Source organism: Rutidosis leptorrhynchoides, chromosome 5 (genome assembly GCF_046630445.1).
Source record: "Rutidosis leptorrhynchoides isolate AG116_Rl617_1_P2 chromosome 5, CSIRO_AGI_Rlap_v1, whole genome shotgun sequence".
In the NCBI taxonomy this organism is placed as follows: Eukaryota; Viridiplantae; Streptophyta; class Magnoliopsida; order Asterales; family Asteraceae; genus Rutidosis; species Rutidosis leptorrhynchoides.
Genome location: NC_092337.1, coordinates 231,075,276 through 231,092,310, shown reverse-complemented (window position 1 = coordinate 231,092,310; position 17,035 = coordinate 231,075,276). Strand labels below are relative to the sequence as shown.

At 30.0% G+C, this 17,035-nt stretch overlaps 1 protein-coding gene across 1 annotated transcript; it reads left to right on the top strand.

Moving 5' to 3' along the window:
• Positions 1 to 14,401: 14,401 nt before the first annotated feature.
• LOC139850695 (dof zinc finger protein DOF5.7-like) lies at positions 14,402 to 15,343 on the top strand. Its single transcript, XM_071840251.1, has one exon. It carries the CDS (start codon positions 14,402 to 14,404, stop codon positions 15,290 to 15,292), a length of 891 nt encoding a protein of 296 aa, XP_071696352.1. The 3' UTR covers positions 15,293 to 15,343.
• Positions 15,344 to 17,035: the final 1,692 nt, after the last annotated feature.

The following is a 17,035-nucleotide window of genomic DNA, read 5'->3' as shown; positions in this document are numbered from 1 at the left end:
ATAAAATGCAATTAATCATTTAAGTTGAATATGTAAAGTAGTATATAAAATAATGAAGTTGCTATTAAAATAAATATCTATATAGAGATGAATCTACATAATTAATGTTGTATGTATATTATAATATATATAAAATGTACAAATATTAAATATTCAATATATGATATTATATCATATTGATAATAGAGATTAAGTACAAGTTAAAATATTAAAGTAATATTACTAACCTTACTTTCAGTATAAATGTTAAATTAATATTTGTATTATTGATATTATTATATTAAATATATAAAATTTGATATGTATAAGTTATCATATTATTATTATATTTATTATTATTATTATTATTATTATTATTATTATTATTATTATTATTATCATTAATAATGATAATATCATTATAACTAATATTATTTTAGTTTCATTAATAAGATTATTATTATCATTAGTATTATCGAAATTATTAAAATTATCATTTATCATATTATTATTTTTTTCTATTTTTTTTAGGTAATATTTGTGACGACCCGAAAATTTTCGACCAAATTTAAACTTGATCTTTATATGTTTCCAACACGATAAGCAAAGTCTGTAATATTGAGTCTTAAAATTTTTGAACTGTTTACATTGGTTCATTTAACCTTTGACTACTCTCGACGATTCTTGAACAATTTTTTGTAAATAAACATGTATATATAAATGAATGTAAGTAAAAATAATAATTTGAAATTTATAAAATATAAATCTTTATAATTAAATATGTAAAATAAAATATAAGGTAATAAAGTGATTACTAATGATAAAACTATATATGAGTGTATATGATTTTTTGAAAAATAATCATTAGGATGTGATCCAGAAAATAAATATAAAAGTTTAACTATTATATGTAACTTAAAAGGAATCTATATAAATATATATGATTCCATTTATAAATATTATTATATAAATTGTGTGTAAATACTCAATTATATATTTTTAAATAGTAAACATTACATAAATAATAAATGTTAAAAGTTATATATTGAATGTAATTACAAGTTTAATTATAATTGTTATATCATTAATTATCATTGTTAGTATTGTGTCATTAAAAATTATTATGTATATTATCATGAATAATATGATCATTTCCATTTTATAAGTATTATTATAATTATCATTATTTATTATCATTAATATTAGTATTAGTGATATCATTGTCATTATTATTGTTTCTATTATTATTATTAGTATTATTTTGATTGATAATATTATCATTATTATTTTCTATTATTATAATTATCAGTATTTTTATTATTTCCAGTAACATAAATAATATTATTATTATTAATATATTTATTAATATTTAGTAATTATTAATATAAACATTAACTAAATAAAATCAAAATACAGAATCAACTTGAGGAATTGTAATCACAATCGAACTATTCTATTTTTTTTTCCTGTCTCTTAATTGATTCACCAAATCCATAGTACAATCCATCCTATTATCAATTCGTTCTTTTAGTTTTTTTTATTTTCATGTACGTACTCAATAATAGATGATGACTCAAATTTTTTTGGCCATAAATCAAAGGGAACCCTCTGAAGTTATCCTCACATTAAACCAACTGCACAGCCTCAAAAAAATCATTCATCATCTTCGTTGAATTTTTTTTTTTTAGAAACATGTTGTACTAGTCGACCCTGTTGGTTCCAATTTTTTTTTAAAATCACGAATCCAAATCTTTTTGCCAAATGTATAAAAACGGTTTTGTTAGGAATTGTATAAGTAAACAATCTGTAGAATTCCAAATTTCATTTCGTAATAACAATTGTGAATTTTTGAGTCAAAGTAAATTTAAGAAAAGTCAACCGATTTATTTTTCATGAAATTCGAATCTGTTTTTGAGTTTATTGAGCAATTGATGATTCCAAAACTTTGTATATACGATTTAAAAACTAATTCATGTAGAAACTTTTATTCAAAATGATCCCCAATTCACAATCAATTTTTCTTTTTCTTGCTACAACCGACGAGCTGTTTACAGTGTATTTTCCTTTAGTTATTTTTTTTTTCATTCTTATCTGGTAAATTCAATTACTAGTATGAGCTGTTTTCATTTTTATAACAATCTAATTTAAATCACGAATCCAAAAATCTCCGGTTCCAATCGATTATATAATTAAGGAAGAAGAAGAAAAAAGGGGAGAAACAGAAGAGGGGATTTAATAATATTGGGTGGGGATTATTACAGGAAAAAGGAAACGATTCAATGATTAAGTGTGGTGTCGGATTAGCTAGTGGTCATGGGTTCGAGCCCCGGCGTGGGCTATTCTTTTTAGCAAAGACTCCTAAGGGTATACACTTATTTTTATTACTATTATAATTATTATTTATCATTTATTATTATTATTATGATTATTGTTATTATTATTATTGTCATGTTAGTATCATTATGTACTAGTATTAACATATTACTAATTAATATCATTGATTAATATTATTAGTATTAACACTAATAATATTATTTGTATTATTATTATTGTTGAATCATTATTGTTATTATAAATTATTACGATTAAGATTACGGATATGTTAATAATTGATAATACTAACTTAGTATTAAGAATATTATTATCACTAAAATAAGTAACTTTGTTATTATTATAAAGTCTAATATCAATATTAAGCATTAGTTATATTATTAAATTTGGGTTTGAACATAAGAGTTAATATTAAAATCATTATTATTATATCATTGTTAATAATATTACTATCATTACTAATAACATATATAGTATAAAATTTTAATAAAAATTAAAATGGTAAAAATTATGAAAATGATTATGAAATTAAGTTATAAGAACCGTAGTTAAGAAATTAGAAAATTTAACACGAACCTCATGATAAAACTGATTATTATTAACACAGGTATTATTATGTTATCATTATTACTATTATTACTATCATGATTAGTATTATCATTCTTATCATTATCAATATTATTATAATTAAATATTTATATATATATATAATACATTACAATAATATTAATATTACATATCACTATATTGTTATTATTAAAATAATATATTATTAATAATAATATATATAAACTTTTCAAATACGATCATACGTTTTAATATATATACAAATGATATAGGTTCGTGAATCCGAGGCCAACCCTGCATTGTTCAATATAGTCATATGTATTTTTACTAAAAAATACATTAGGTGCGTTTCATTTACCTTTTTACCCTTTATATTTTTTTAGGCTGAGAATACATGCGCAATTTTTATAAATGTTTTACGAAATAGACACAAGTAATCGAAACTACATTATATGGTTGAATGATCGAAGCCGAATATGCCCCTTTTTGCTTGGTAGCCTAAGAATTAGGGAACATCACTAATTTTGAGAATTAGTGCACGCCTAATTGACGCGAATCCTAAAGATAGATCTATTGGGCCTAACGAACCTCATCCAAAGTACCTGATGCTTTAGTACTTCGATGTTGTTTTTATCATGTCCGAAGGATTTCCCAGAATGATAGGGGATATTCTTATATGCATCTTGTTAATGTCGGTTACCAGGTGTTCACCATATGAATGATTTTTGTCTCTGTGCATGGGACGTATATTTATGAAAACTGGAAATGAAATTTATGTGGTATATTAAAATGATGAAAATGAATGATTATGATAAGCTAATGAACTCACCAACCTTTTGGTTGACACTTTAAAGCATGTTTATTCTCAGGTATGAAAGAAATCTTCCGCTGTGCATTTACTCATTTTAGAGACATTACTTGGAGTCATTCATGACATATTTCAAAAGACGTTGCATTCGAGTCGTCGAGTTCATCAAGATTATTATCAAGTCATTTATAGTTTAGATATATTATGAAATGGTATGCATGCCGTCAACTTTCAATGTATTAAAAGTTTGTCTTTTTAAAAACGAATGCAATGTTTGTAAAATGTATCATATAGAGGTCAAGTACCTCGCAATGAAATCAACTATTGTGAATCGTTTATAATCGATATGGACTTCGTCCAGATGGATTAGGATGGGTCTCTACAATATTAGTAATAGTATTATTAATAATATTAATATATTTATTAATTATGAAAAATTATGAGTTATATATATATATATATATATATATATATATATATATACAGATATATTAACATATATAGGAAATCAGATATATATAAAAACATACATATAAAATACAGTTATATATTAATATATATAAATACAGATACAAATAAATATATATAAATATACTGTTATATACAAGATTATACAAAAATAAATACGTATTCTATTTCAAATCATTATCAATCTGTATCTGTAGATGAATTATTTTCAAGTACAAATCACGACTTTAAGATCACACTAACAGCCAAATTTTGTTAACCATCGCCATTGAATTATATTTTTTTATTTATCTATCTCTTATCAATATTTAGCTGTCGACTCAATTATAACTATAAAACAAATATAATTGAATCTTAATATTGTTTTAATCATTAATTTTCACATTATATATTTACATTACTGCAATTGCGAACCGAAAACATAAAAATCAAAACAAATATGCAGCTCGCTGCTCTCTTCTTAATCCATTTTGTCAAAAGCTTGAAATCAAATTTTTTTTTTAAATGTAATAATGCAGTTTAGTTAGGATTCTCATACTCAATCTTTCTGCAAAATATTACGATCCAATTTCTCAAGTCGAATCTTAATTTCTGAGTCAAAGTTTTTGGATGAAAAAGTTTTATAGATAGTTTCTGTTGAAATTGAGGAATCAAAAAGTTTCTATTGGGGATTTAAAACACTTTTCATGTTGTAATTATAATGTAAAACAGCTTTGAATTCGAAATTAGGATTGGAGTTCATAATTTTGTTCGCGAATTGCTTCAGCTTCTGTTTCTTTTCTTTTATGTTATGTGATTCAGTTTAATTACATCAGAATCGTTCTATTTCATTTGAAAGTCTCAAAAATCAAACAAATTAATCGTTATTATGGATTTGGTAATTTTCCTGTCAATCGTAATTTTGAAGAAGAAGAAACAGATAGGTTCTCAGGTTAAATGGATTTTAAGAGTGATCATATTCAGGAAATATCAGTTAGTGCAGTTGGCTTAGTGGTGTTGTGTTTAACCGAGAGGTCTCGGGTTCGAGTCTGGGCGGAGGCGTTCTTTTTAAAAGCTATTTCTTCAAAGGTTGTATTTTTTTTCTATCATTATTATTATTACTATTATTATTATTGTTATTATGATTATTATTATTATTGTTATTATTACTTATTGTGATATTATATAATTAAAATGATTATTATTATTATCATTTAGTTATTATTAAATAATAGCATTAGAGCATTATAACTATTATTATTATTATTATTATTATTATTATTATTCTAATTATTATTATTATTATTATTATTATTATTATTATTATTATTATTATTATTATTATTATTATTATTATTATTATTATTATTATTAGTATTATTATTATTATTATTATTATTATTATTATTATTATTATTATTATTATTATTATTATTATTATTATTATTATTATTAAGATTATTGATATTATTAATATATTATCATTAATATTGTTATTATTATTATTATTATCCTTATCAATATCATTTAAATGTATTATGATTAAAATTATAGAATTATCATTGTTATTAGTATAGATATTATTATTATTACTATGATTATGATTATGATTAGTATTATTATTATTATGAAAATGATACAAATTATTATTTTTATTAGTATTAGTATCATTATATAAATATTAGAATTATTATTATTATTATTAACATATGTACTATTATAAATACTATTATTATTGTTAATTTGATTACAATTATTAGTATTGTTATTATTAAAAGTTACTATTATTATTACTATCATTTTTACTAAAATTATTATTTTTATATCACTAAAACTATCATTATTATTGTTATCAGTATTATTATGTAGTTACTAAAATCATTATTATAATTATCATTAACAATAAAATTTATATTTTTACATTTATTATCATTAATATTATTATTATCATTATTAACAGAATTACTAAAGTTATTATCTAATTAATAATATCAAGTGTTATAATTATTTTTACCACCATTAATATTATTTTAGTATTATCATAACTATTATTAAGATGAAAATGATATATTTAATACATATAACATAACAAAAATTAATAATTCATATACAAAATGAATATATGAAACATATATATATTTTTAATCAAAAAAATAATATAACTAATAAATATATATATATATATATATATATATATATATATATATATATATATATATATATATATATATATATATATATATATATATATATATATATATATATATATATATTGTTCGATTACAATTATGAGTATAAATAAATAAACAAATGATATAGGTTCGTGAATCCGAGGCCAACCTTGCACTTGTTCAAGTGCCGTCATATGCAGTATTGCTACGAAATACAGTTTTGTGAGTTTCATTACTCCCTTTTTATATATATTTTTGGGACTGAGAATATATGCGCTGATTTTACTAATGTTTTACGAAATAGACACAAGTGATCAAAGACTACATTCTATAGCTGGATTATAAATATTGAATATCACCCCTTATTAGCTTGGTAACCTAATAATTAGGAAACGGGTATGGCCCCTAATTGACGTGAATCCTAAATATAGATCTATGGACCTCGACAAGTCCCATCCGGGGTACGGATGCTTTAGTACTTCGATATTGTTATTATTATACAGACGAGAGGTTCTGTTTGGGGATATTCTATGCATTAAAGTTAAGTCGGTTATCAAGCATTCACCATATGAATGATTTTTAATTCGCGGGTTACGCGTATTATTTTGTACTCGGGTTACGTGTACAATTAAATATATGAAATCTTGTGGTCTATTAAAATGATGAAAATGAATGTTTATGATAAACTAATTAACTCACCAACTTTTTGGTTGACACTTGAAAGCATGTTTATTCTCAGGTTTGAAAGAAATCTTCCGATGTGCATTTGCTCATTTAGAGATATTACTTGGAGTCATTCATGACATATTTCAAAAGACGTTGCATTCGAGTCGTTGAGTTCAACAAGATTACTACTAAGTCATTTATAGTTTGGATATATTATGAAAGGGTATGCATGCCTGTCAACTTTTGATGAAATGAAAGTTTGTCTTTTAAAACGAATGCAATGTTTGTAAAATGTATCATATAGAGGATAAATACCTCGCAATGTAATCATATGTTATTGTATTCGTTCTTATGGATTAGGACGGGTCTTTACAGTAAGAATGTATATAAGGAATGGTGTGTTGAATTAATGAGTACTATAGCATTAAATAAGGATGTAGATAGGATAGACGATAGGATTTTTCTTAGATTTTTACTTGGAGGTAGGATGTACAGGATGTCCATGCTAGACATGGCTAGGGCTTTACAGATTTACACCCCCGCTGAATTATTATCACCTGATTGTACACCTTTAATTTATGAAGGTGAGAGGGTAGATAGAAATTTTGACGCTAATGCAATATGGAGGCGTATGTCAAACTTTAATGAGTTTAGGCAGGGTGGAAGACACTCCTATTTAGATATTAATAAACGATTTATTCTACCTCAAGTGCATTCGAGACCCTAGAGGCTTTGTTAATATCCCCTACTGTGTTGGTTATTATCTGTCCAAAATGGTGGAAGGTATACAGGAGGGGGGAATAATAGGAGGAGGCATTTTTGTTACTCTCATTGGAGAGTATTTAGGTATAGATAGGGAACAAGGGGGTCCAATGATGGTGGTTCAGGAACAAACCGAGAGTATAGGATTGCAGGTATATCAATGTGCAAAGGTACTAACTCGGAGTCACAATAGGCCAATACCATATCGGGGCACCCATCCACAGGTAGAGAGGGGTTCGGATGAGGAGATGGAGGAAGCAGATGACATTAGGGATGTCATTAGGGATAGTTATACTGATGTCTTCCAGCGTATAGATGAGGTGGAAATGAGTAATGAGGCTCGACATCGTCAGTATGAGCAGTGAAGAGCCGCGGATATGTACGAACAATCCAGGAAACGCCAGCATGATAGATGGGCCGTTCATCAGCACCAGATCATGAGCCAGCTATCATATCAGGTACCACATAACTACATTCCGACTCGACCTGCATACTATCCATCACATCAGCCCGACATGCGACCACCCTTTGACCTGTACGACCCCAACCAAGCCTATCAGGACACCTATCACCAGCCATGGAACCCGAGCGATGACATGAACTGGAATTCATATCAAGATTGATACAGTTTCATTGGTGATTTCTTATTTTTTATCATTTTTATCTATTATTGTTTAAACATATAATATTTTGATATTTTTATGTAATTTTTAACATTTTTATTATTGTGTTACTAATATTTCATATTTATAATTTGAAAGTGGGATACTAGGTCCCATTTCAAATTACCATGCATGTATATATTTTTATTATATTGTACACAACATGGTAAAACAGCGCACTTTCAAAGACTGACATTAAGTTCAGCAAAAGCAACTAATTTTGACGACAAGATGAAAAATATATGTGAAATAACAACTGCTGGAATGAACAAATGAAGTGCACCATTTATCATTCAAAAAAACAACAATATGTTTGGAAACTTTGATAAAATTTAATCAATTTTCTACGCTAATCACCCTCAATAATTTAGATTGTTACTGATTTCTTGCAAATGAGGGCATTGCAAGATCATAAGTGTGGGAAGGGATTAAATTCTTTCGGTTTTAAAAATTTGACTTATACACTTGGTTTAATAGCCACCGTTAAAATACTAGTAAAGCAGTAGTTGTATTAGAATCTAGTGCTCTCTGATAATAAAGAACAGCCCTAGTCTTATATACTGACTACCCACTTCTAGTAAAAAATTTTAAAATTTTCAACTAAATGAACTCAAAATCATGTTTATACATATTTATGAACGATAAAACTAGGTATTAACACCGAAATTATTGGTACCTCGAAAAAGACATAAATTGAGAAACAACCTAAAATGCTTGAATTCATTTAAAATGAAATAGAAGAGAATAAAAAGGCAAAGAAAGAAAAATAAAAGCCAAGTGTGAGAAAAATTTACCAAGTTATTTAGAACATATATCGCATATTTTTGTATAAATAATTGAAGATACTTTTGTTTTGGACTATATTAATCAGTTTTACCCAATCACTGTAAAATATTTGAAAGAAAGATGGATCTACACGATGAATCAATTCCATCATTAAAAGGAAGTAAAGTCTTCCGAAAAAGACACGCACTTCTTGATTTAGGTCAGGAAGTTGTCGTCCAGACCAGTTGTAGAGTCTACAAAAAACCTTGAAAAGTTTTCTCGAAAATCAGCTGGAAATCTACGGACCTCAGCATCAAACAGGGTCGCCATGTGGTCAGACTTATCCTAACCATAAGAGAACCTGCCTCGTAAAATGGGGAAGGCACCATGCAAATTAGTTTATAAGACTAATGAATCAGATCCCCAGAAAGGATAATCTCCTTAAAAATTAAAAATCAGCATTTAAGCCTGATATTACTCAATCCTTGAGATTGACCTTAAAGATTGAGAATTCAAACTCATGGAATTCGATGATATCTAAACTCGAGCTTGAACGAGAAAATATTTTGATCAAAATTACAAACCGATTTATTTTCTGAAAACCCATTTTCAATGCGTTCATTACCATTGAATGTAAAATCCTGAGAATTCACCGGAATTCATTAGGTCACCTGAACCAAATCGGGTGTCAACCGTAAGAACGGTGGTTGCATAGCATGGTCGAAGACAGGACCTTGTGCCAGATCGAAAAATTATAGGGTGATCTTTACTATTTCTCCTAAAAAGGATAGTAATTGCATCCGATACATTGTGGACCATGAACATCTGCATGTCATTAGACATTGCCTTAACAGTTGCTTGTTCAACGCTTTCCTTTACAACCGGACGGTAGTTTACCAAAAGGTAATATATGGAGCAAGTATACTGGACGTGTTGCTTTCCTAATACAAGGATAGCAAGTGGGCGACACAAAACCACAAAGTTTTGAGCTAAAATTTTCAAATCTGAAACCCACAAAACCCACAAAAATATTTTGCAAACACCGGTTAAGGGTTATTCCGGAAAACTTATCTAGGGTAAAAGCTAGAATGAATTTTCTAAAGATCAAATGTTTTCATAAAGATCCAATTTCCTAAAGGATCTAAATTTTTATAGTCATGTGGGACTATAAACCACAACGTTACTATCATTGTTCATACCACCGTATCAAAATCACTGGTGTACAAAGTGTGAAGAATAAAGAAGTGATTCTATTAAAGTTATATTCAAGTTCTATATTGGTTGAGGACAAGCAACGCTTAAGTGTGAGAATATTTGATAATGCTAAAAACGAACACTTATTTCATAGCATTATCCTTCAAGAAAGACAAGCTTTTAGATGCAATTGTTCTATTTACAAGTGATATTCGTTTAAATAATAAAAGGTGAAGACAAAAGACAGATTCGACGATTTGAAGATGCAAATGACCAAAACGCTAAAAAGTACAAAGTACAATCCAAGTGGTTCAATTTATTGATGAGAAACGTCTAAAAATTACAAGAGTACAAGCCGCGAAACGCAAAGTACAAGATATTAAATCGTACAAAATGACGTTCGAAAATCTGGAACCAGGACCTGAACCGAGTATCAACGCACGACGCAACAGACCTAAAATTACAAGTCAACTATGCAAAAGAATATAATATAATATATATAAAATTATATAAAATTATATATATTATATTATATTATTAAATAAAACGTCGGCAAACTAGCAAACAAATGAATGTGAGCTGGATCAAGAGGCCATGCGATCGCATGGCCTGGAGGCTTTATCTCTATGCGATCGCATGGAGTGAAATATCTTGCCAGGTCCTATAATTGGTGTTTTAGGTGTCATTTTGGGTAAGATAAGTTTTTAACACTTATGTTTTGGTTTAATTGGTGTTTTAGGACCATTCTCACTTGTGTCAGTGATTATTGGTTAGTTTGGGCGCGGTTTGTGCTTGAAAGTGCATTTGGGTCGAAATTGCACTAAGTGTCAATTTGGGTGGGTATGTAAATCCACCCTAATTGTGTTGTTTGTTTAGTGATAATGGAATAGGTACTTTCCATTGACGTGTGGCGGATTATTCGGTTGCATTCATCAAGGCGCTAAGGTGAGTGTATATATATTATATGCGTATGTATGCATAGGATGGGTGCGGGTGGGGTAGAGTGATCCTTGGGCGTTCGGGTTCACTTTACACGTGTATGAGATGATGGACTCTATGAGTTTTGGGTCCTTGAGGCAAGTTTGTATGTTTTGGGTTACCACCCTTGGGGTAGTGAATTTTGGGCGATACGAATTTATGTTGACAAGTAGGTCAACCCCGTGATGTTGTTGAGGTGATGTGGGTAGTGATTCGCATGTAGTTCGGCTTCACTAGTGAATCTCGTGTAGTTCGGATTCACGATGTCGCGTGTAGTTCGGGCGTTCCCATTGTTGTTGTGTTGCGGCCTAGGATAGTGATTCTCGTGTAGTTCGGCTGAACTAGTGAATCTCGTGTAGTTCGGATTCACAATGTCGCGTGTAGTTCGGGCATCCCTATTGTCGTTGAGGTGAAGGTAGTGAATCGCGTGTAGTTTCGAATTCACTTAGGCACTTGTAGTTCGGCCAACCTTATGTGTTTAAGGTTAAGGGGTTAACCTTATTGTATCGATTATGTTTTGAATGTACGTATATATATTTGCATGTTGTAGCTAATCTTGCGGATTTGGCTTGGTGGTACGTTACGTATAGCTTTGCTTAGTTATACTTGGATTGTGGTATGTGTTTACTAATTGTGTTGGTGTTACGTATTCATTTTATGCATATGTATGTATATAGTATGTTTATCCTCACTAAACTTTCATAGCTTACCCTCTCGTTGATATTATTTTTATAGGTTCGCAAGGTGGCGGTTCGGGTAAGCGTGGGAACTAGTGGAATTTTGTAGGTTGCTTTAGAAAACCTTGCTTTTGGATCGATCTAGGATTGGGTAGTGTTTTCCCAATCACCATGCTCGGTTTTGTTGAAGATTAAACTAGTCGGGTCGAAACAATCTCTTAACGATGTAAACTGGTTATGTGAATGCCCGTTAGGATATTTAACTTATGTATTAAACGTTTAAAGGTTGTCTAAACTTAACTTTGTAATGGAAGCGTTTTGGAAACATAATTTGGACCTTAATGTTAATAATATAAATGTATCATAAAAGAAAAAATTTTTATGGGCCGAAATACGACGGGTTAGGTCGTTTCAACACCAAATTAAAACAATTCCTAATTTGAAGAACAATTTGGTTCGACATCCAAAACTGGTAGCGGCGATGAACTGATACCGAGGCACAACAACCAATCGAAGAACACGTTGTCCTTTAATTAGCCTATTACCAAATCGAAACACCCTCAGTCCATTTCTAAATCGAAGAACACGTCAGCCCATTTTCAGATCTACTAATTCAACAATAAATTATAAAATTTGCAGTAATTGATCTTTTTTTAACCCTTTTTCTCGTGCTTCAATCGCCTCTCCTCATCGCCTCAAATTTAAGAGGGTTTGTAAGGTTCGTGCAATCGTTTTACGAGAGAGTGAGGAGAAAGTAACGGTAAAAGAAAGCTTATCACCTAAGACTTCTCCGGATGAAGGAAATGGAATGCCAAGTGAGCTCCTAAATGATGAACCTTCTAATTCCGTCGAGAAATGGGTCATTGAGATTGAGCAATTTATATACATTTTTCTTACGGATTCGGTAATTAAAGTACTTGACACGCTGTACCGTGACAGAGACTATCCAAAATTTTTTGTTCTGGAAACTATAGCAACAGTCCCTTAATTTGCTTTTATGTCAGTTCTTCACATGTATGAGAATTTTGGTTGGTGGAGAAGATCAGAGTATCTGAAAGTTCACTTTGCTGAGAGCTAGAATGAGATGCATCATCTTCTAATTATGGAAGAGTTGGGGGAAAATGCTTTTTGGTTTGACCGGTTCCTTGCTCAACATATAGCCATCTTCTATCTTTTTTTTCCAGATTTTGAGAGCTTGTGAATTAAACATTGTGGGTACAAATAAATATGCCTATGATAGAAGTAGAAAATATTAAATGACATATTTACCCTCATGTGCGGGGTACATGACTCAATTTTAACGGAAATATTTAATGACATTTAGTGTCAGAGTCATTCGTGTTTCAATTGAAAAAAATATAAGGTCATCCAAATCAAAAATAAAGAAAAAGATCATCGATGTTGTTTGATACAAAGTTTAAGGACCAACAGGCGCAATTTTGTCATAATTAAATGAGACCAGGGAGTATGTACATAATATTTACCAAATTACTTTCGGCACATTGGATCTCAATATTCTTATACTACCTCCGTCCCAAATTTTTTGTCTATTATTCCATTTGGGACGTCCCAAATTAATTGTCCAGATTCTTTTTCAGCCAATCAAAAGAGGTTATAGTGGAGAGAGAAAATATTTTATTGGTGGAGAATAAAGTTAGTGAAATTTTCTAAAATTATGTGTTTTTTGTCTGAAGACAATAAATTTGAGACGCAGAGAATAAATTTTAAGACCTTTCACCTTTTTGTTGTCCATTCCCTTTCTATTGTTGTTAACTAATTGTAGTCCACTTTTTTAATTTACCTTCTCCCTCTTGTTTAATAGTAATTATTTTCTTTCTATTTTGTTATGTTGTTTGGTAGGTTGGGGTGTTACATGTGGAACTATCGATTTGTGCATGCTACATCACTTTCATATCATCCCACCTTTTGTCTCTATTCCATACTTCTCTCCACCCCCTACACAATTCTACTTGAAAATCTCTCTCTCTCTCTCTCTCTCTCTCTCTCTCTCTCTCTCTCTCTCTCTCTCTCTCTCTCTCTCTCTCTCTCTCTCTCTCTCTCTCTCTCTCTCCTTTAACTATATATTTACGTTTTCTTTAAGATTTAATTATACTTCAAATCCACCCTATACTTTTTCAAACATTTGTAAAATCTATATAATTTTAACTCTCCTTAATGAAGTTCACAAGATCCCATCAACATCCATCTCCTATATTCCAATGGCATGCATGAAAACATGAATTTTGTGTATCTTTACCTCTCCAAAAGGCAACTCAACCACATCCTAACTTTCTCTTTATTTTCTCTTTTTCTTACACATAGCTTCTATTGTTTTTTTTTTTTTTTTTTTTTTTTTTTGTTTTTTGTTTTTTTTTTTGCTACTTCAACTCGATCATGATGTCTAGCTACATATCATCAAAACAAGCTAAAAAATATGAAAACCAAAGCCTAAAAACATCATCTTCACTAAAGCCACCAGAACAAACCCTAAAATGTCCAAGATGTGATTCCACCAATACAAAATTTTGCTACTACAATAATTACAATCTCACTCAACCTAGACACTTTTGCAAGGCTTGTAGAAGGTATTGGACTAAGGGTGGTGCCTTAAGAAACATCCCAATTGGCGGTGGCTGTAGAAAAAACAAGAAAACAAAATCTTGTACTTCAAGGACGTTCATAACTGGATCATCAGTTTCATCATCAGAAAATAGTAGTGGGATTAATTTCTTAAATGCTGGTATCATTAACTACCCACCTAGAATTAACCAATTCTCAACTTCATATGGTGATCAGGTTAATACTACCAATCTTCCATTTATGAATCTTGATCATTCGTTAGGGTTTCATCATCATCATCATAACAATAACAATAATCAGGAAATAGGATTTACATACACAAATCTTCATCAAAATGCAAGCTTGACATCTTCAATAGAGTCTTTGAGTAGTTTAAACCAAGATTTACATTGGAAGCTACAACAGCAACGATTATCATCCATGTTTTTCGGTGGGGCCAGAGATCATGATCAGCAACGACGAAAGGATACAACTAATTTACAACCTATTTTGTTTCAGAACCTTGAGATTTCAAAAGGAAAAGATGGTAGCAGTATTGCAGGTGATGGTGGTTTGGCGACTGAGTGGTACTTCGACAACAATTACGCTCAGATGAATGCCAATTTGAATCCGACTACACCAGGAAATGATCAGAACATAAGCAATAACAACTGGAATGTGATTCAAGGGTGGAATCACATGAATCAGTACAGTGCACTTCCTTAGCAATTGGATTATTAATTAATTGGTACCCTTAATAAGTTAAATATCAACACCTTGGACTGTGAAATATAATGTAGAAGTACCTCTAGCTAGCTAGCAATCTAGATATATGTTGTTAACATCTTATTATCCTACCGTTTTGAATTGTTTCTTGTGCTCTATGTAGCTTATGTGTTCCTGATCAGAATTATATTAATCAATTAATCAATGCTCTTACTCTGTAAACCATTCTAAATTTGTTAATTAACTGGTCCAGTTCTTTAATTTCACCAATGTTTTTAGCTTGGATTCTCTTTTAATTGATCATTATATTATAATTATTATAAGTATAGTATTATTGTATGTTATATTATTATATGTTATATGCAATGCATAAATCATGGTGGTATACCGCTTGGGATAAGTTTATTACATTTAAATTTTGTAACAAGTGATATCCTTTGATCATGTTTGCTCGCTTTCACATTTACCAATGATCTTACGACGTGTATTCACGTCCTTACTATTCATATATTCTAACACGCATTTTAACCTGTCGTCACAAAGTTTGGTGATCACGTTAAATATAAATAGTACGGATTTAAACTTAAAACTCACTGTCCATGTTAATCTCATTGGTGGAATAATATAATTACTGCATTTTTTTTCTGTAGATAATATATACTCCTTAACAGGGTCGTGTTTGCTAATGGCGTAATTGGGCAATGGCCGAGGGCACCATCAAGATAAGGGACACCATTTATTTGTAGCCTATTTAGTATACTACGTTCATTTTTATGTGCAAATATAATATTAACTTTGTTAATCATTTAGTCTAAAAAAATATATACAATCAGTCAATCGGCTCAAAAGTTTACAAAACGGAAATTTTTTAAACAGACACCAACGTCAATATCATTTGGTTGTAAACCTACTCCAACAAATTAGTAGTTCCTCATATCGTAAAATTTGTATTTAATAATAAAAATTGGCTTGAGATTGAGTTGCTTAGCTTGACTAGACATCAAACTTCAAAAATATAATGTTATTTGTTTAGGAGGGGGGCGTGTTTTCCCAACTCGCCCAGGGCGTCAGATTATATACGAACGGCCTTGCTCCCTAATATATTTGAGACAAATGAAGTATAGTACTACAAAAGATCATATCCAAGTTAATTAATATATAAAAGGCTGAAATTAATTAAAAATACTATACCGGCCTAATCTTGTAGTAGTTCATACTCCCTCTGTAACGACCCAACCCGTTATCCAACCGAAAATACGCCTTAAAAAAAATTTGTGGGACAGTACATCTGGACGGCATCCAGTTATCTGGACGACGTCCAGCTCTGAAGGACTGGACGGCGTCCAAGCCTTTTGGACGGTGTCCAAATGAACTGAAATATTCTGATCAGTTTTACATTTACACGTGAGCGGAAAACCCGCTTCCCGACACTTTCAGACGAAAACACTTTCACAATATGTTATAATAATTAAAACTAAGAGTTTTCCACAACAAAATCGAGTTTTACAACACCGGGCCCACATCGGCCGTTTTACGACTTTCGTACAAAATTACGAGTTTTCGACCACGTGAGTTTTAACATAAACTAAAGACCGAGCATGGTGATTGGGGATACGCTACCCAATCCTAATCAATCCAAAAGCAAGATCTTCTAAAGCAACTACGCGAGTCCACTAGTTCCCACGCTTACCCGAGCCACCGCATCCAAGCAAATCTATAAAATGTAAACAACGAGAGGGTAAG